Source organism: Aquila chrysaetos, chromosome 25 (assembly GCF_900496995.4).
Source record: "Aquila chrysaetos chrysaetos chromosome 25, bAquChr1.4, whole genome shotgun sequence".
Lineage (NCBI taxonomy): Eukaryota > Metazoa > Chordata > Aves > Accipitriformes > Accipitridae > Aquila > Aquila chrysaetos.
In genome coordinates this window covers 5368676-5389011 of record NC_044028.1, presented here as the reverse complement: position 1 = coordinate 5389011, position 20336 = coordinate 5368676, and the positions used below count along the sequence as shown (strand labels likewise).

Below are 20336 nucleotides of genomic sequence, written 5' to 3'. Positions count from 1 at the left end.
GGTGCTGTAAGACCATTGCAATTAATATAAGAGATTCTACCTGGACCAGAACTCCCAGAACCTTCTATACTACACCCTTTTTCAACCTTTGGATTGGATTTGTACTAGAACTAAAAATCATTAGGCACTGCTAGAGGCTGCAGCCATTTCTGAAATGCATTCTACTGATAACTTTTTAAGTGTCATTTTAAAATGCCACAAGCCTTTTCCAGCAAACTGCTAAGCACTCTCACATATATCCTAATATTTGGCTAAGCTCTTCACAGAGTAACACAGTGCTAAACTTGCTGCATATCATCCTTTTTCCCTATCTGCCCAAACAAAGGTAGTTAAGACCCCTGTGCAAGTTACAGCAGCGCTCTGCAGGGCATTCTGGTAACTAGTGACCACTCAAGTACTGAAACCTTTATTACCCTCTGCTTCATTAAGACCTTTTGGCACCGATATGACAATAGCCTAAAACTGGGTACACAGAGCCACTGTCAGAAATTTCTGGGCCAGCTATTTAACACAGCTTTGTAGTGACAGACTGGTACAAAGAACCACAGCAGGGCTAAAACACGGAGTTGAATGCTCAGCAATTAAACAGCTGCACTCTGCACCTTGAACGAGCCAGTCTCTCATGTACAGCTTGATTTATTAGATGACAATTTTTTTTTTGGTAGAACTCCTCCTCATGCATGTGTTTGTACAAGGAGTATTACAGACAGCTGGGAGCTGTAAAATCAACCTTCTGTTCTTCCAAACTTTGCATGCTTTCCAGGTTGAGGTTTCACCCAACACTTCCTAGCATTATAACAGGAGTATGTGTTGAGTTTGAGGTGAGGAGTGGTAGCAGAGACCATGCCACCTCCTTTTGTCCATAGTTACCAGTTTCCTTGTTATATACTAAACTCCCTGTCCCTTACTGAAAACACATGGGAGCTGTCACCACCTGCTGCTTCTCTGTCCCACTCTCACAGCCTCCTCCAGACACTTAGATCCTGAAGCCACCAAGGCAGGCTGTGAAGAGATGTGGGGTATGTGAGAGAGTATGGGAGGAGAGTGTGGGGGTGCCTGGAGGCAAGGAGTGGTCGAAGCCTGCTGAGAATCCATCATCTGGAGAAGCAGGAGGGGTAAGCTGAAGTGGCTGGAATTTTAAATGTAGCAATCTGCTTTTATACCTGAATGATGGACTGTAACTCCTGGATTTTAGTCTTCATCATCTCATTTTCCCGCTCCAGCTCTAGAACCTGTTCCTTTTTAGGTCGGTTTTCAATATCATTTTTCAGCTTCAAAGACTGGTTCCTCTCCAGCTTGCACTCCTCTTCCACCTTGTTCAAGCGATGCTTCAGCTGGTCAATCTAGAGTGGCCAGGGAGCAGTGAAGAGGAAAAAGAGGAAAGGAAAGGAAAGGAAAGAAATCATTCCTAGCTCAGATATTTACTGCTCTGAAAACACTCTCACTTCCAGGTGAAAATGTACAGTCATAGGTGGAAAAAATAGCTTAAACTGTGAATGCTAACAAGCAGCAGATAATTGGGTGTATGTGCGTGTCTGTTCAATGTCCGCAACTGAACTGTTGAACTCTCAAGCAGAAGCCTGCTATTTGCTAGCTACAACTGGTATGGGCTGGTTGTAAATTTTGGTAACATCTGGACTAAAAAAAAGTGGCACATCCTCAGTCCTCCAATAAACAAAGAGATATGAAACAGAACTAACACTTAGGAGACTGACCACATATTGTGCTTTTGCACATAGACTATTTGAATTGGGAAAAATGGGGGCTTTGAGTTCTGGATAGGAAAGAGGGGGTCCCAAAAGAAAAAGTAGTTACAGGCAGAAGGGGGCCCGGGAAGAAGGTGATGATGATCGTTGATGAAGGAAAGATCTGAAAATGGGGGAATATCCTGGAGATCAGAGAGATGCACGGGGATAAAGGCCAGAGGATGCCCAGGGGCCTTGGCCAGTAACATCTGCGACTGGTGACTGGGAGCAGCTGCACAGCACAAACCGACACGACTTTCTGCCCAACCATCCCACACCAGGAACGGTCTCCCTGCAGGGAAGGGATGTCGAGCCCAAGAGAAGGCAGCGCAAGGTGGGGGAGTGAGCAAACAACTGTGAAAAAACAAAGTGGGGCAAAATGTCTAATAGCATTGGTTCAAAAATAAACTCCAGTATCCAGATCCACTATGGCTAGTTGTTTACTCCATCTCATCTGTGACATACACACAAGCATGAATTTTATGGCACTTGAAGCATTTCTCTGTATTTCCTAAATGGCCTCAAGCTGTTCCAATGCTCTATGTGAGACTTTCTGAATAAGCCACCAGCAGCTGTAGTGCAAAGCTGGATAACTGCCCCAAGATATTATTGAGCCTGAAAAGCTAAAATCATGTTTTTAGCAAACAGTCATGTTTTTAAAATTTTGTTTTTAAGTATGTTATGTTCCGTTAATCCATTACAAGTATGTAAATTATCTGTCATTAATACACATCACTGCAGTTGGCATTTCTGTACAGTGATGCTTCTAATCAGCTGGATAAGCAAAGCAAATGAGAGCTCTACACCTTTCTACCATCAGAGAAGGTTTCATTTTGCCAATGCCACTGGCATTCTCCATTGCTGCTCCTGATTAAAGCCGCACAGAGCATTTATCTCACCTCTAACTGGAGGTCTCGGCTTCTTATCACAGCCATGCTCTTCTCGTCACTCAGCTGGGCATATCTCATGGCCAGATTGTAGTTCTCATCTTTCACCTTGACCAGCTCATCATTGTAGTTGTTCCTTTCCTCCTTCATCTTGTTGTATCTTTCCTGGAAGGTCAGCAGCTCTATCTTGTTCAATTTTAGCTGCTTTCGCTCATCCTCCAACTGGCGAGACTTAGCCAAGAGCTCACAGCGCTGCACATCTTTTGTCTTTACTTGCTGCTGAAGCTTAATGATCTCATTCATTAGGAAATGGGTAAGGCCTTCATGTCCCTCCTCCACTGAAAATGTTTGAACAGCTTATCAACTTCTGATAAAGTAACTTTATACTAAGTAGGATCAGCAGAACTGAGTAAGAAACAGATGTCCCAGAATATGTACAGAGGTGCAGAATATGCACAAATACATACATATTTGTACATCTGACTGGCAACAGTACAAATATTACACAGCACACTATTACCAGAATCACAATATACACGCATACAGCTTGTCTGGATAGAATATGAAGCCTTTACACTTGTCTTGTTTCAGCTCAGCTGTCAGGCCTGTGGAAATAACACGAACTTTTTAAAATGAATCTGTACAATTGATCTGAATGCTTCAAATTTTCTGCACATGTGTAGGTCATCAGTGTAATTTAGTCCACTGTTCCAATGTTTCTTATCTTGAGATTTCTTGTAATGCCTATCATTCAATTTGAAGCTCTTCAGCTTCATTCAGACAACTGGGATGTTTGTTTTCTTTATATATTACCTGTTGCTAGCACATTTGCATTGAAGGGGACTGAAAAACCATAGAATGCTACTACAAGATTAGCTTTTATTTCCATTTCTTGCCTGAAAAATCAAACCCAGTCTTCAAGATAGTCCTTTTTTCAACAGGCTCCTTTGGGATTGATTCTACTCACCAACAATAGTGGAAAATCTCCGAGTAGGTTCTTTCCCTGTCACCAGTTTATAGAGTTCAGGGTAGTAAAACTCTAGGCTCTCTAAGAAAACTACATAGCCCCTTTGGCCCTTGGTGTGGAGAATGTCCAGCAGTCGGCCTAAGTACAGAGAAAAGAGAGGTGACATATCAGCACTATGAGCAGCGTAAGCAAGTACTGTATCCCTGAAGTCAATCTGCTTAAGGTTCGTCTCTGCCACAGCAATGCACTGTGGAAAATCTGTCTGATTAACTGAGTTCAGCTGAACTCATAAAGTAATGCCACGTATTCTTTATGTTTGTGCTGATTGTTATTCTGAAGGAGTGCGGGCAAATTGGTCTCTGGAACAGAAATTTCAAAAGACACGTTATTCAGTGCAGCCTTCACCAGGCAGTACTGAAACACTAGGATGGCAGACCCTTCAGTGACAAATCACAAAGCACGGCAAGACAGCTGAAAACCTACTCTTGGAATGGCAGTGGCTGCTGCTTGTGTTAACTGAAATATTTGCCAAGGCTTTGATGGGAATATGAACCCCATGAGCTCCAGTCTGCACAGCACTGGAAAGAGTCATTGTTATCAAAATAGCAGCAGCAGCAGATCCCCCCCCTTTACATTAAATCTCCTGTAAATGAGATATAGGGTTTCTATTTGACAATCTGTGATTTGATACAGGATCCCTCCAGACTTAGCAAAATAATACTGTTCCGATAGGGATGCAGATGTAGCCATTCACAAAATAATTACCTGCTCGGTTAATTTTGGAGGGCAGCATAAGTGAGTTAAGCACCTCATCCTCATCTTGCTCATCGATTACTTTGCACTGCCGTAAGTACGGGGTCAGTTTGGCTGGATTGATGTACCGGCTCAGCATGTGCCGGTTGCATTCTACGTTCTCCCACAAAGCTTCCTCCTCATCTTTCAGTGTCTCCAGGCAGTCATCCATCTCTGGCTCTCCTCCTTAACAAGGGAAACAATTGGCAAATGAGCATCAAACAGGACAGTTTCTATCCTGTTACTTTTTTGTGCTTCCATGTCACATAGGATGAGCTTAGAATCGCTTCTGACTAATGCTGAATTTGCCCTATATTGAAACTGTTTGAACTGAAGTGCAGCCTGTCCACAGCTCATCTGGAAAGTGACAGTTCAGAGAAGTGCTATCTTGAGTCTATGAACTATTGCATATTGCTCTCTAGTGATGAATCTGTAGCTCAGCTAACTCTATGAAGGTCTCTACAAGTCAGAGAATCCCTCTTCATAATAGAAGCAATGGTAAAGGACACGGTGCAATGCAAGAAAGGGTATGAACATGCAGAGCTCAGAGCAAAGACAAATACTTGCTGCAGGCAACTAAGGCTTTCATTCTCACCTCCTTTGTTCCTCTCAGCTGACTTGAACCTGCACTTTTTCCTGCATATATGGGATGAGCCAACACATGTAAATGACTGCACCAAAAGACAGGTAACTCATAAGCAAGCAGTTACATATGTCTGCCTTCTGCAGCTGCACGTGGATTGACTGATGTGTGGGCATGAATGCAAGTACCTGCGAGTTCAGACCTTGCCTTCCTCCGCGTAAGTGGATAAGTATGAGCATTGTATCACTGAAGTCTGAAAATGTTCTTGACTCATGCAAATGTATCACATGATTTCTGAGTGCTTGCTAAGCAATTTCCTGACAACTCCTAATTTGTAACCACCTCATTAGAGAAGGTTACGAGGCAGGCAACAATGAGGTGAGAAAACTTGTGCTAAAGTTAAGAATAAAGAAACTTCGTAAAAATCTTTCCTTCTTAATTTTGTAATAAATGTTAACCTTTGAAACAAGTCTTAATTTTGCATTCTAGCTTTCTCAAGATCTTGTGAACCAGGTGGCACAAGGGAGATAACCTTCTATTTCAAGAGTTATTTTACCCCATCAGAGATCATGGTTAAAGAACATGCAGTTCTCGGGTCATGTGAGATGAGAGCTGTGCTTTATGAGACTTTGCTGGTAATCAGTAACTGAAGACCTCAAAAGCAACATGTTTTTCTTGGACCAGAAGAATTCTCTCCATTGTGTTATAATTTCCTCAGCTTCCAACTTTAGGAACTGTAAAGCAGTCTGTGTTACACTGAACATCACTGGGCAAAACCAGCTGTTAATCTGTATAGCCAGAGGCTATTAACTCCTCATTTTGAAAACTGAAAACAAAAGTGCTAATCTGCTAAATAACGTGTTTGTCAGTGTTCTATCATAATGAAATATTGAATAGTCCTACAAAAATGCATGGTTTTTGCTTGATGCTTTCAAAGGCCTTCCCAAATTGTCCAAAATCCTAGACTGGGGTTCAATAGCTCTACGAGAAAAATGTTGATGGGGTCCTCATACTATGGACAGGTTAGGAGAGTATTGCCAGGGATTTTGTTTTTCTCCTGTACTCCAGTAGCTCTCTCAGAGTTCTTTTCTTTGTAGTTTCACATCTTAGGAACCACTTATTTGGCATTTGCTCTGCTGCTTGCATGTAAAATTCATTACTCCAGTGACTGCTATTAAATGGGCTGGGAGAGATAACAGTCCTCAGAGGGCAAGGAAGACTGGGTCTGCTCAATGGGATCCAGAATCATGGGGGCATAGCTGTAGTTACGGGAAAATCTCTCATCTGGTCTTATGAACTCCTCACAAGTTGGATGAAAATTCTTACTGAATGCCAGTATTTACGTGTGGTAAAGATGACACTGCAGTAATGAACAGTATAAAGGTAAAACAATAGAAAAAGCTATATAAAGTAGGTAGCAGTAGGAGGAATGCTAAAGGTGAAATAGCTTCATCTGAAGTACACATACATTCTCATGAACCTTACTCTCCACCACGTATTCTGGAAATAACTGTATTTCACTTCAAAGGTGAATTTAACAAACACTACATAATTGGAGAAGCTGAACTTTTGGGAGTAGAAGGCAATAAAGCAGAAGGTCACACACTACCTTAGTAATCTTACAGCCACAGCTATCTATTGCATCTAAAAAAAGGTGTGTTGCAGGCCCTTTAATTTTGGGGAGCGTACCAGGAAGCTCACAGACAGACTCAGAGTGCAAAAGAAGCATGTGCCTGAATTTCATAAAATGCAAGATATCTTGTAATCTGCTGCACCGAACCAGAAATTATTACACACTGTCAGCAGTTCCCTCAGGACATTAGTAAGGGATTTCTCCATTATATGATTCAAAGAAGAGTTCACTCATCAGTGTAATTCTCAACATGAACACATTTTTTCACCTGACATTAAAAATACCTTTATCAAATAGTCCCTTGTGTATGGCCATAATACATCCATACTGTTATTTTGGGGACATAATGTTTAATGGGAAAGTAATAAGTATATTGCATGAGTGGCTAAGAATTTTAAAAGGAGATTTCTGGTAGCAAACTCCTGTTAAACACAGTCTACTGTCAGGAGCAAGCCCTTAGAAACAACATTTAGTGGAGTGGTCCCTCACTGCCATGTGGGAATTTCAGAATCTTCGTTTTGCTTTTTTCTTTGGATTTCCACCTTGGAAATGCCATACCAAGAGCACAGCTAAGCTCTCTCCTAACTCACTGTGCTGTTCATCACCTCTCAGGGATTACTGCTGCATATCGGGTAGCACTCCCCTCTTTCCTAGAGCTTGAGTTGTTGTCTCTATTGTGTTTCTTTGGCCAGATTGGTCTAAGAGTATAACCCCCAAGTAACTCCACTGTCTTGTGGAGCTATTCCAGAGATAATAGCAATGGACAGCTGATATTAGTACAGCACCCTTCTAGTAAGCAAATATTTCTTTGATTTAGTATTTAATATAATGTTGAATAAGAAATAAAATGCTTGTGATTGGTTGAAATTTTGGTGTGCTGGTCAAAAACCAGATGTGACAACTGAAACTCAGTGGGAAGCCAATAAAGGTATTGTATTAGTGGCTTTAATCTTAAAAGATTTTCAGCAGCACTTGCAATTTCTAGGTATTTAAAAGACCTTATTCCCCGTTTCTGTCCTTCCTTCCTGTGATGATATCGCAGAAAAGTTTATTTCATTTGTAAAATTAAAAATGACAGATTTAAAATGTTTTCAAATGTGTAATCACTTATTTAATCTGATCTTTATTACCATTATCTAGTTTCTGATTCCAACACCTCTTGAGTTGTAACCTAACACATTCAGAAGTTGTGATATGTCATAGAAATACTATGGCGTCCATTACAAATCACAGGTGTGAAGTCACAGACTTGGACTGACTTCAAGACATTAACCCAAAAGAAACAAGAATCGCCACAGCAGTTAAAAAATTGCTCTCCTGCTGCTCCTTTCAGTAGTTGGTATACAAAATAGCTTTTAACTGCAGGAGATCTTAATCCAGTAATAATCTCAGCTAGTCCCATCTATTTCAAAGATCTCTGCAGATGCAGACAAATAAAAGAGAATCCCTTTTTACGTTAACAGAAACACTCTATTCCCCTCATCTCCTTTTCTCTCTCAGGGACTATCCTTCTCTTGGCTGTTGCACACAAATGAATCTTTCTATGTGTTTGCTATTTTTTTGTTATATTTTTCAACTGAACAAATCACCTTGCAGTTAAAGCTGTTCCCTGTTCTCACTCAGACTCCACACTTTCATATGTCAGTGACACTCTCCACTGATCAAGGGAATAAAGCCCGCAGGCTTCAGAACCAGGGGTTCTGTAAAGTGCTTATCATCAGGTCACATCTAAAGCTTCATTTTTTGTGATTCATTTCATGATGGTGCAGAAATTAACCCTTCAGCCGTTTAATTATTTGCATCCCCTTTCTCTGAATTCTTGTCAGCCTGTTGATACTGAGAAATCAGCATGTAACAGACTGCAAATGCGGGCTTCAGCTACGTTTTCTGATTTCTTGATATCTCCTTTGTGAAATATGAAAAAAGAGTATTGTCCTCGTACTGAGAAGCAGGAGGAAGTTTTTTTGGAAGACCTGATCTATTTTAATGTTTTGGACTTCTGCATTTGCCACAGATGTTCACAGACTGGCAGTATTTAAAAAGAAACCACAACATACAAAATATTTGTGCAAATTATAAGTTAAGAATAACAGACGTTTAGGTTAAATACTAAATATGTGTATATAAACCAGGAAAAGATTACATATAAATTATCATACTCTAAAGTGAAAATAAAGATGAAAATAGCACTTTAAAACTGTGTATATAATTATCCTCAACGTTTTGAGGGTATTGTATTACATCCTCTTTCTATGCGTATCTCAATTTCATGGGGCAATACCCTTTCTCCCTCAAGTTTGTATAGCACCTCACATGATAAAGTATAACAACAGGTTGATTTTCTCAAAAGCTGCTTGTATGGATATGTGCAGATTTGCACTATCAGAGAACCACAAAACCACAAAGGGATTTAGAGCTATTTCTAATTTTGGAGGAAAGTCACAGTTTAAGGTGTGATAAGGAAATTATATTCCTTTGCTTAAGGACAGGAGAGGTCTATTTGCACTCCTGGCTTTCTGAAATGCTGAATACCAGCAGTTTCCAATTATGTTGGCTGCACTGCTGGTTGTTCTATGGTACTGAAAACCACTTTTAAAAGCCTTAAACATTGATTAAGCTACATAGCATTGCTTAGCTATACTTGCAAATTTTTTCCATACAGGTACCTAAATCTGGACTCCCAAAGGAGACTGTGTCTTCATCTGCCCTTAAGAATGTGCACTTTATTTATATTCATTCTTTCTACCTCAGTGTCCCCTCCTGAAAACAAGGCTGGTAAGAAGTATTTTTATGACAAGGTAGGACTAGTTAATTAGTGACTGCAAAGCACTTGGAACCAGCCAGATAGGAAGGCCCTAGAAAAACATTTATTATTAGTGCAGTTTTATTACTTCAAATGTTGCAGGCCTTGGAATACTTTCTGAAGCCAGCAGCACTGTTGAATGGACTGGGCTGTATTTCTGTTTTAGGTCACAGTGGCTGTATATGGAAAGAACCATTCCGTATCTGTCAGAACCCCCTCCCTCTTTATATAAAAGATTCAACCAGCTTACTGAACACCACAGTTTCAACAAAATACAAAAGAAAAATACAGAATAAGAGATACCAAAGTAATAGAAGAGCAGGAAGCTTTAAACACAAAATAGGATTATTTTCACACAAAGTATTCTGTTCAATTCCATTGAGTCAATCTTCCTGTTACACACAACCTACAAAAAAACCCCCAAACAGTAGCAGACTTGCAAGGCTTCAGTGAGGTGAAGCTAGATCTTCAGTGAAGCCAGATAATAGCTATAGTCATAAATACTACTCCCATTTTCTGAACAGAAGAGAGACAGAGGTAACCAAAACAAACTCCCTAGCTGGTTCAAAGAGCTCTGGAGGCATATTCATCTTGCTTCTACAAGCAGAAGAGGGAAAGAAAATTCCCCTCATTTTCATAACTATTAGCTCAACAACCAAGTGAGAGAAAAAGAAATGAAGAATTCTATCATGTTACTCTTATTCAGTACCTCTGCTCTATGAAAAAGAAGAAAGCAACAGAATAAATCAGAGATTTGTCTCTAATCACTATTCCTGTCCTAACAGAAGAGGGCCAGAAGAATTAATACTATAGGAACTCTCTTTAATTATCTCTTCCTTTGCCTTTATTTACTCTCCTAAGAACAGATCCATATAAAACTCTATCTGAGAAAAAAAGAAAGGGTAATGCATACATAAAGCACGGACCAATTATTAGTATTGTTAGTCAGCACACCCAACAGTTTGCTTAGTATCACCTAAACCAGAAAACGTTATGCAACAGAGACACACAAGTTTTTCAATATTGCAGGATAATATTGCTTAAAAGCTGAACAATCCTTGCACTGAATTCCACAGTTATTACATTTAGCTTTTGTTTGCTTTTGAAATTGCGTATGAAATTCTATAAAATACCTATCACTTTCTGGAGGAAAAAACTATTTATACATTAAAAATGTTGTTCTGCCCAATGAAATATTGTTGCAAAAGACCTTAATCAGTGCAGTAATACTTATTAGGATCCTGTAATGATCTCTGTTTCATAAAAGGCTGAGATCTATACTTTCCCATTTTGTACTCCATCTGGTGAGAATATCTAAAGTCTACATCTTCCTCAAGTCTGCCAGCTTTAGAACTTCAGAGCTCTTATCATCTTATCACACAGGAAGGAAATGACTAATTTTGTCTCAATAGCAAACCAACAGCAGATTATGCTACCTCGAACATGCAACACCCAATCAGATTTGGTTGTAGAATATATATTACCAATAATAAACAAAGAAAATGGAAAAATCCTCCTGTACAAATAGCTTAAATGATGTTTTGACGACTCTGTCATTTTTCTATGGGTCACTATTTTCTACATATAGTGAAGATGCTTCTAGCTCCCTCAGTAAACATACTGTCTAAGCACTACTGATAGAGAAGCAAATTTAGAGAGTGGATTCATCTCACTAATTTGAATTAGGCATCTAGTTTAACTTAGAAATCTAGTTCCTCTCTAGTGAATGGAAAGTGGTCTCTTCAAAACTTCATTCCACCATTGTATACTTCTGCTTTAGAATGCCCTCTAAAGATTGGTTTCTGGCTACTACTAGTTGCTTAGGTGCCCTCTAGGGTCAACGGAGAGAGATTTGTCCCTTCAGATGGCAATGTCTGCACTGGTGATTAGATGGATATTATTCTGTTTTCCCACATTGTTTAAGAATCTGATACCCAGATTTCAGAAACTGTTAGTCCTACCATTATTAAATGATAATACATGTGAAAGTAACAGAGAAAGGAGGAGGTGAACAATGAGAGATGGAGAAAAAAAACTGAAGAGGAGAGAGGAAGATGAGATTTGGGGATGAAAAATGGTGAGGTCAAGGGAAAAGGAAATATAAAAAAGGAACAGGAAAAGAAAAAGAAAGTTAGAGAAAGGGGAACTCAACAGAATGAAAGTGAGGAACAGAAGTAAGACAGAGATGAGAACAGGAAAGAACTTAGTAAAGGCAAAGGGAAGGAACGCGGGGTGCAAAGCAAATGAAGGGATAAATAGGGAAGGCCCTGCCACAGATCCTGACACATCAGAAGTTAGCATTAGTTCTGAGCATGCAAATCAAGATAATGGCACAATAATTTAAATAAACAATTTACCACAGGAATTTAGTGCATCTATTTGAAAAGATTTGCAAAGTAGCAATGGAGAGCTGAAAGCCTGACATTTACTAAATGCTTTAATCTACACATCCTCCATCCTGTTATGCATGATGATGAGGAGGACAACAGAAATCACTGTGCTAATGTAGTACAAATATGTTTATATAGCTGGCCTTTTTTTCTTGAGTGCAGCATTAGGTACTGACACCAGCATTTCCTTTCAACTAATCTGTGCTAAAAGCCAAGATCTAAAAAAGAAGCTGTCATCCTCAGGCTGCCAAGGGCTCATGAGAATGCTGGTCTAACAAATGCTTCAGAAGTCATTACTAGGTCCCAGGTTAATTTTTTCTTGAGACTGACTCATTCTGTTTTTACAATTGATAACGAGATTCTCACTAGCTTAGGAGAAGGAGGAGGCACAGCTGGGGGCAAACGTACAGTCCTGTGTGATTAGGAGGAGTCCGGCATTAAAAATTCAAGTGGCCCAAACATGCAAATGAGTTTGATGATCGTAGGTTAGGTCCCAGTAAATGTGTGCTCACATTACAAAAACCAGCACATTCTTTGGTACAGAGAGCCAGTGTTCATGAGGGATTTGCATAGACTGAGCTACCTAAGAACCTGGTAAAGACAAAGAATCATTAGCTGATACATACATACATACAAAACTCGCATAACCCTTGCACAGATAGCCTGATTCTCATTGGTGTTACTAACACTTCACTTCTATTAATATAATGAGTCACATAAAACAGGAAAAGAGAAAGAAGTGTAGCTCTGCCATACAAAACTGCTACTTAGTCTGTTTATTAAAAAAATTTACACTTTCTACAAACCCTTACGTTACACAAGTTTAAAAAAATAACAAAAACCACTCAGAGAAGAACATCTTCCATGCAGTCAGATAATGATTCCTTGTAGGTGATACTCTCATCCACAAACAAAGGATAATGCAGAACACATTAGATGGGAGGACTGCACTCTAGTTTAACAATCTCCAAATTCAGCAACGACTGACAGTAAATGCGTAGGCCATTCTTACAACAGAAAAGGTTACACTCCAATCTTGAATACTGTCAGATAATCTCACTGTAACTCACCACGGCCCAACAAAGTTTGAAAATAGTATTTCATATAGCAGGCTTTATAACATGGCAGGAAAATAAGACAGAACCCTACATTAAGAATCCTACAGTTAGTCAAAATACACAAAATAAAAAGAATGAACAAATAAGAAGCCAACTCTCATAACCCTTCCATAAAGACCAATCTTAACAAACAATACTACTCCAAACACAAGAAAAATAACCGACATGCAAACTGGTTACTGCATTATAATAGCAGCATGCATTGATTGTGATGAAAATACGATTCAGTTAAATATCTTAAATGCACTGTGCAAAGGTATAATAGCTCCCCATCTAGCTCTGTGAAGATTTATCCATTCACGTTTAGCTCTTAATTGCTAACAATATATTCTGTTGGATCATACACTGTCCAGTCTCCCAAGGGTGATGGCTGCTATGATTCACATATACATTTTGTTCATTTTATGTAAACACACAACTTCACGTGGATAGAACAGGTATGTATTCCTTATTCCATTTTGTGACCTCTTTGTAACTATTACTTTAAAATAGACCCTAATGTTAGAGAACAGACTGCTGTCTTGCACATGCTAGTTTGTCTGTGGCCTGAAGAATGACATACATGCCTTGCATAACAAATACCTGTAGTCTTTCCACCTCAAAGTCACTGGAAGAAGTAAGCTTCACTCCTAGTCGCAGACTGTCATAGTCCTTGATGTTCTGCTCATTGACAAAATCTTCTATCCTTGTAAGCTTGCTTAAAGCTGCATGAACGTCTCAGCCAGCAGAGCACAAAACACACAGAAGACAACTGGATGCCATTTGACAAGAAAAAGTCTACAATAGATCACAAGCAGCCTGGCCTAGGAAGGACAAAACCTCACCAGGAATCAGGAGGAGCTTGCTATTTTACTGCTGGAAATTAGAATTCTCCTTTCACATGGAAATGGTTGTACTTGTTTTATGAATAGATTTTTCCCACTTAAGCTTTCTGGCCACCTCCTCTTTTTCTTGCTCTGTGTCCTCTCTCTTCTTGTACCAGTGTCGCAGGACTGTGTCACGTAGCTCCGGAAACATACACCCACCATCCTCTCTCTCAAACTTACTGTCTATATATAGTAGATAGAAAGGTGCTGGGGGCTGCCTTACTTCCCTTTTCTTCTGAACAGAGGTTGTGGGTAACTTTCAAATACGACACCATTACAGAGGAAAGTCTTAGAGGAAGTGTTCTCATAGCCACAGAGAGCTGTGCGCTACAGATGGAGCAGGAAAGACCTGAGGAGTACCTCAAACAGGTCCTCCTTTCCTGCAGATACTACAGCTGGGGTTCATTAACAATTCTATGTCACCAAAGAAGCCTCACTGTAAGGCCTGCAATTAAGAGCAGGAAAGCAGTCTCTGGAAAACAGAGAGACAATTCACTTTCCATCCTGCAGAAGGGCTCCTTTAAGTCACTTCTACAGAAATTTAAAGCAAAAATTGACAGATTCTTTACTTAACAGGACTGTACTTTATTTCTGTAAGTGGTAACCTCTCTTGGGGAAGAGATAATACCAAATTCTTGGCAATTCTGTATTTCCTACCTTCAAAGCATTGCAAGAAGGAATCAAGCATCTTCTGTTGCTTTCTCCATAACTAAGTCAATTGCTCTGATTATACAGAATAAAATGCTGTAAAGCTTTCATGTGGAAAGCTTTATCCCAGAAGAATTAACTAACCATTGGAAGAGACTAAACCCTGGTCCCATCAGGAAACTCTGGCCAGTTCAGTTCATGGTTAACAAGTATTTTTTGAAAAGACCGAAGAGGCAAAGTACTAATATAGCAAGAAATCTGGCTATCTGTCTTCACCCGGGTGTGGTTCTTGAGAATGAGTCAACATAAGGAGAAGTATGAGAATTTTATTGAATTCTCTGCTGACTGTGGAAATAAATATTTGTGAAAAAAGCAACTGTAAAGTGATGCCAGAATTACACTCCATCTGTGAGCATCCCAGTCTTTAAGCACAGGCAGCTGCTGTTAAAACACCATCTACAAACAATATTACAAAAGCAAGATTTGCAGGATTCTATGCACCCAAATCCTGATCTTTAGGAGAAGATGTTTAACAGTACAAAGGGTGGTAACCAACTAAAAGTCAGTGGAAGTTTTGTTTTATTCTCCTAACTTATGCCTAGAAGCATAACAGTTCCTTATGTGCTATCTGCATTAACTTTACCTCATAGAGTAAAGTACCACAAGCTAACAAAAAAGCATTTGCAGAATGTGCAGAAAAGCCATTGTTTTAAATGCAGTGTTGTACTTGTGTATGAAGTAAGGTTACATGCAATATGAGCACTAGCAAATGGCTCCCACACTTGAGGATTGATTTCCCCTATTTCTCATTCCTACTCAAGGGCACAACTCGTAATTAGGGTCAGATTTTCAAAGAGCGTAGGTGGCATTTAGGCATCAAAATAAATGGGCAGATTTTTGCAAGACTTGCCTCAGAGTGTAGGATAAGATAGCGTTATGAATCACAGAGCTGCTGAGTGTTAAGCACTTTTAAGAATCAGGTCTTTCTTACACGCTTAAATTGAAGCTGAGCTCTTTCAAAAATCTTTTCACAACTGGAACATTCTTCAAATGCTAAGTATTTGAAAAATGGGCCTTTAAAGCTTTGTGAGGTGCTAATTTTTACATGAATAAGAAACTGCTCTATATAGCACCTATAAATCTGGCTGGCAGCAGTATTTAAGTAGTTCTGATTCTCCAGTATTGTATGAACTCTCCAATGGTACACATTCCACAGGGAAGAGGGCAGACACTGTGTGTCAGTGCTTACCTGTGTTAATTCTAACCCTTCTGAATCCATGAAATAAATATTTTGCTAGCTAACAGGTGATGGTGAACGCTGCTGATGCATCAATCTCGTTTCAGCATATTGTCTCCAACTACAATTGAGATTTTAAGAATTAGATGATATTTTAAGCTTTGAACCCTCTGAGACATAATAAAAGAAGGGTTCTTTCTACATGACTAACAATATTTCTTTCTATGAGGAACAAAAACAAAATTATTTTTCTTATGCTCAAAAACTAATACAGTGTAGAAACTATAGGAGGTTTTAGATTAGACTCTCCTTCCATTGCTATTTGCCCTATTTATCTTTTTTTTCCAAAGCCGGTAAGTTCAGCCTTGCAGAATCTATACTGCTGACTCAGCTAACTGAGCCAAAACTCATAAAAATCTATTTAAAAAAGGTCCAATGATTTTATTTTCTAATCATAAATATGAAATTTAATTAGCATCTCATTGCTAACGAAGTCACCACGGAAGATGAGACTGAGGAATTAGGCACAGGGATGGAACATCAAGCGTAAAACAAAACAACTGTTATGCAGGACCCAGTTTAACTCCTGCTTTCCTCAACTCAGGTTTCAGATCTTTTAAGAATTATGTGCTGTGTTCATGTTTTGTTCTTTCATGGCAAGGCCCTTCTATCTTCTGTGGCAGTAATTACTCTAGCATGATATATAGCATCATGCGAAATACAAAATAACAACAGATAAGGTTCACTCTGGATTAGAAACAGAAGCAAGATAGAGCAGGTCGGATCTGAATTGAAAATCCTATTTTGTCATAAGCTACCCAGGTCAGTAAGTGTTTCAAATCCTATAAAAGCGATACACTCATCAACTGAGAAAAGAACTCATATTATTCTCCAGGGTACTGCAAACATCAAAAAGATTAAAGGAATTTTTTTAAAGGAAGCATATGGAGAATTTAAAAAGCCTCTTTAAAATAGGAAATGTGTCCAAGCCTTTTCATTATTAGCATTCTTAGAAGGTATGTCCTAGGCTGACATCAGCACTGATGTTGGCATTACTGGGTGAAATTCTGTCTGCTGTGAGCTACCTTTACCATCTTCTCTCTGGAGTTCTTGAGAGGACAAGAGCTCTTGATCTGTGTTTGCCCACCCATGCCTGTGTGATTACATGAGGGTTACATGAGTACGTTTCCCTGCACAGCAACGCAGATGGTAACCCGAGGTGAAGGCAGGGACAGGCATCCTTCTACTGTCGCTCCTCGAGGTGCCTCGGTGAGGGAGCAGAAAATACAGAACATCACAGAAGAGAGGACTCAGTGAGAAGTGGGCAAGTGCCGTGGGAGAGTTCTGAAAGGGCTGATGAACTACAGTAACCACAAAGCTGTACTTTCTCCTTACACTCACACTGAAATTGTTCATAGCAAATTAGTGTGGGAGGAAGTGTTTACAGGACCTGTCCTGAGAGCAAGTAATTATTAATAATTCCTGGATTGCTAGAAAAGCTTTTGGAGTAATTCTGTGTGTGGGCATGCCCCTTGGTTGCTCTCCATGATAACATTCACTAGGGTAAAAAGGGCTTTATTAGTGCTGGTCCTGGTTACTCATGGGTGGGCAACTTTTTAATTCTTGTACGCTCTCTGATGTGACTTGAAATCTGGAAACATCCAAGAATGTGGATGCAGCATTATAAAAGTTTACTGCTTTGCAACGTGACAAAACCAGCTCTTCTTCATTATCAGTAATGGAAATCAGAAGTTACACATCAAGCAATGTTCCATGTAGTAAGGCAGGAGCAATTCAGGGACAGTGAAGCTTTCCTGGATGCTGGCAGACTCATTTTCTCCTGACGATCTCATAATGCTTTAAAAAGTACTGTTTGGTTTTCAGGGCAGCCGCCAATGAGTACAGCACTATTTTCATACTAAGCTGTAAGGATAAGCAGACAGAATGGGTAAATGATACTCATGTACCCGCGTTGCCAAAAGCCAGGGCACAGCCTACAGGTTCTGACGATCAGCTGCCCTGCTAAACCTAGAGACAGCATTTCCCTCCATCTCTCATCTGAAAGCCTCCTAGTAGAAGTGGCAGTCTATATTCTGATGAAAAGCAGCAAGGAGCCTCTTTAGGAACAGTTCATTTTCTAGATTCTGTCTTGATTTTCCTTCTTGCATACAGCAAGAAAACTGTTGGCTCTGAGAAAGTAAAAATAAGGAAGCAGAACCACATCTGACATCCTGACCATTTCTCTCCCCTAGAATTAGCCCTTTCTGTCCTAGTATCCCTGCCTGCTTGAAGTCAGGAAGCTGTGAGAAGGAAGACTGATATTTCACCTTTCTAGTATTCATGTTCTTTGTCTTTTAAAATATATTTATTAAAAAAAAAAGGTAAAAATTGCAAAAAGAGCCCAATTTACCTATGTCCTGTTTTCAAACGTGATAAAAATATGCAGGAGCCTATGTTCTCATTAACAGATATGAGATTAAGGATTCAATTCTGACAAGTTTTGGAGTTTAACAACTTTCAGAAATCATAAGAGTCCTTAGCCTAATTCTGGCAGCTCGTTCCTGCTTCTCATTGGGAGGAGGTGGTCCAGCAGAAAAAAAAATAATTTTTTGCATGGTTAAGTTTCAGCTGAATCAGTTTCTTCATGCAGCTCACCACATTACTCTGCAAATGCTTGTGTCAACAGGGCACAAAAGGCAGTGCAAACGCAGCAACAAGTGGCCAAAGCCAGGTCTTCAGCAGGGTTGCTGCTAGATGCATAACCAGCCTCAGAGGCTGAAGCTGTTCAGCATTTTTGGAATGTTGTCCCACATGATGCAGTGAGTCAGCAGTTGCAATGAATCTGAATGAAGAGCAGAGATACTGCAACATTCAGACAATACTTCCTAGTACCGTTCCACAAATTCAACAATTTTTTAATCACTAGGAAATAGAAGTCTTACCAGAAAAATAAAATTCAGGAAAGTTTTAAAATAAAATTTGGCAAAGTTTTAATTGTAGTGAGTTGAAATCTGACCTAAAAAAAAAACCAACCAATGTCTTTCAAAAACAGAATTTTGCCTCTTGCTCTCTCCTGTGATAACATTTACTCAAAATGCAAGGCCAAAAATATCAAAAGTCACTACCAATTTTTATTTTGCCTAGCTTCATATACATGAGGACAATTTTATGTTGCTGTTACACTATCATTCACCCGCAATAGCAAACAGCCACAACCCAGAGACGTTATCATCAAGACTGACCTGGGAAACACTGGACATTTAATTAGCAGTCGTGGTGATGAGGTGAATGGTAGAGTTGAGGTGAGCTGAGTGAGGACTACCAACTTTCTTCAAACAACTGATATGCATAGTCCCTGGTATCTTCAGTGGAGTGGTGATGTCAGTCTCTGTATATCAGACTTAGCCTAGTTCAAATTTCTAGAATAAGTCTTTGCTTCTTTCTAATATTACTGACATGACTCATCCTAGCAAGGAAAAAAAGGAATTAAACTTTCTCATTCCACAGTTTGAGGATCTGAAATGGATAATTCTGGTAAAGCATATTTTTAAAGAATAAAGCAAGTTTAAAGCAATAACCAATGTTCCTTTTGGATTCTTATATGCAAACTTTTAGCACTTAGCCAAAAATGCTGCTGTTCGTTTTCAGGACAGAACGGTCCAGCTGGTGGCTTATAACCCACATCCAACCATCAGAAGGCGTTTACTCAATTCACTATGTTTTTCTCTGAAGGAAATAAGGATTGCTGGTTTAGGCAGCAGACAGCTGCATGTTGCCTCTTGGGCTTGTGTAAGGCCAAATTCATAGCAGAATGAATTTCTGGTCCGAGACTACAGAGTTTGGTGCCTCCACGTGAGGGCTGGAGGAAGGTGGGAAGTAACCCACTTCTAGACATGTAGAGCATCATACAGAATGCCAGGATGTGGCACTGCACAGCCCACAGAGTCTGATACTCTGATCTGACTCTTTACAGCAGCTCTACATGCAGGACCAGAGGATCAATTTTGGACCACATTGTCTGAAACACAGCACAACCACCTGAAGAACCTGGACTACTACAGCCAGCTGTATGTGTTAAGCATTCTCCACAAGAGAAAAGAAAAGTGGGAGAATCTCCCAGATGAAAATATGATTTTGTCAGTGAGGTCTAGAAACTTTGCTAAAGCAAAATGGCCTATCTCTGCCTTCCCTCTGATTTTTTTTTCTTTCATTTGCTGTGCTTGATGCATTGCTCCATTTCCCTTAGGATCAGTCACAAACCAGAGGTGACAGATAACCTTCAGTTCCAAAGCATGCTGTACAGAGAGAAGTTTGCTAGTTATCTTCACTCACCTGATGAAACTACCATATATGGGATGGTAATCAGAATCAGAGAGGAAGAGGAAAGGAGATATTAAACAAGACAAGTGAGGCAAGTCAGACAAACGGGTCAGACTGAAGGTAGAGAGGACTTGGGACGTCCCGTGAGGACCAAAATAACAGTAACAAACCACCCTCTGCCTTTTCTCATGTTCTTTCCTCACAGCAGTTGAATGTTCAAATTATCTTTACTGTTCCGATCCCTTTGTGCAGAGACTGTTCTTAGATCTGTGCTGATTCACAGCCTTCAAAGTGGCATTCAAATTCTGACCATTTCTGTCTTAGACCTAGCATTTTCCAGTTGTCCT

The 20336-nt window shown here is 39.7% G+C and overlaps 1 protein-coding gene across 3 annotated transcripts in view; it reads right to left on the bottom strand.

The window, feature by feature from the left end:
- The window catches only part of CARD11 (caspase recruitment domain family member 11), a 115937-nt gene that overhangs the window by 20888 nt on the left and 74713 nt on the right, over window positions 1-20336 (bottom strand). For all 3 annotated transcript variants that reach the window (XM_030002361.2, XM_030002360.2, XM_030002359.2), the window contains 4 exons: window positions 4365-4577; window positions 3600-3737; window positions 2645-2970; window positions 1164-1343 (listed from right to left, as the gene is read on the bottom strand). In XM_030002361.2, the coding sequence (XP_029858221.1) occupies window positions 1164-1343; window positions 2645-2970; window positions 3600-3737; window positions 4365-4563 (843 nt within the window). In that variant the 5' untranslated portion in view covers window positions 4564-4577. The remainder of the gene's footprint in view (window positions 1-1163; window positions 1344-2644; window positions 2971-3599; window positions 3738-4364; window positions 4578-20336) is intronic.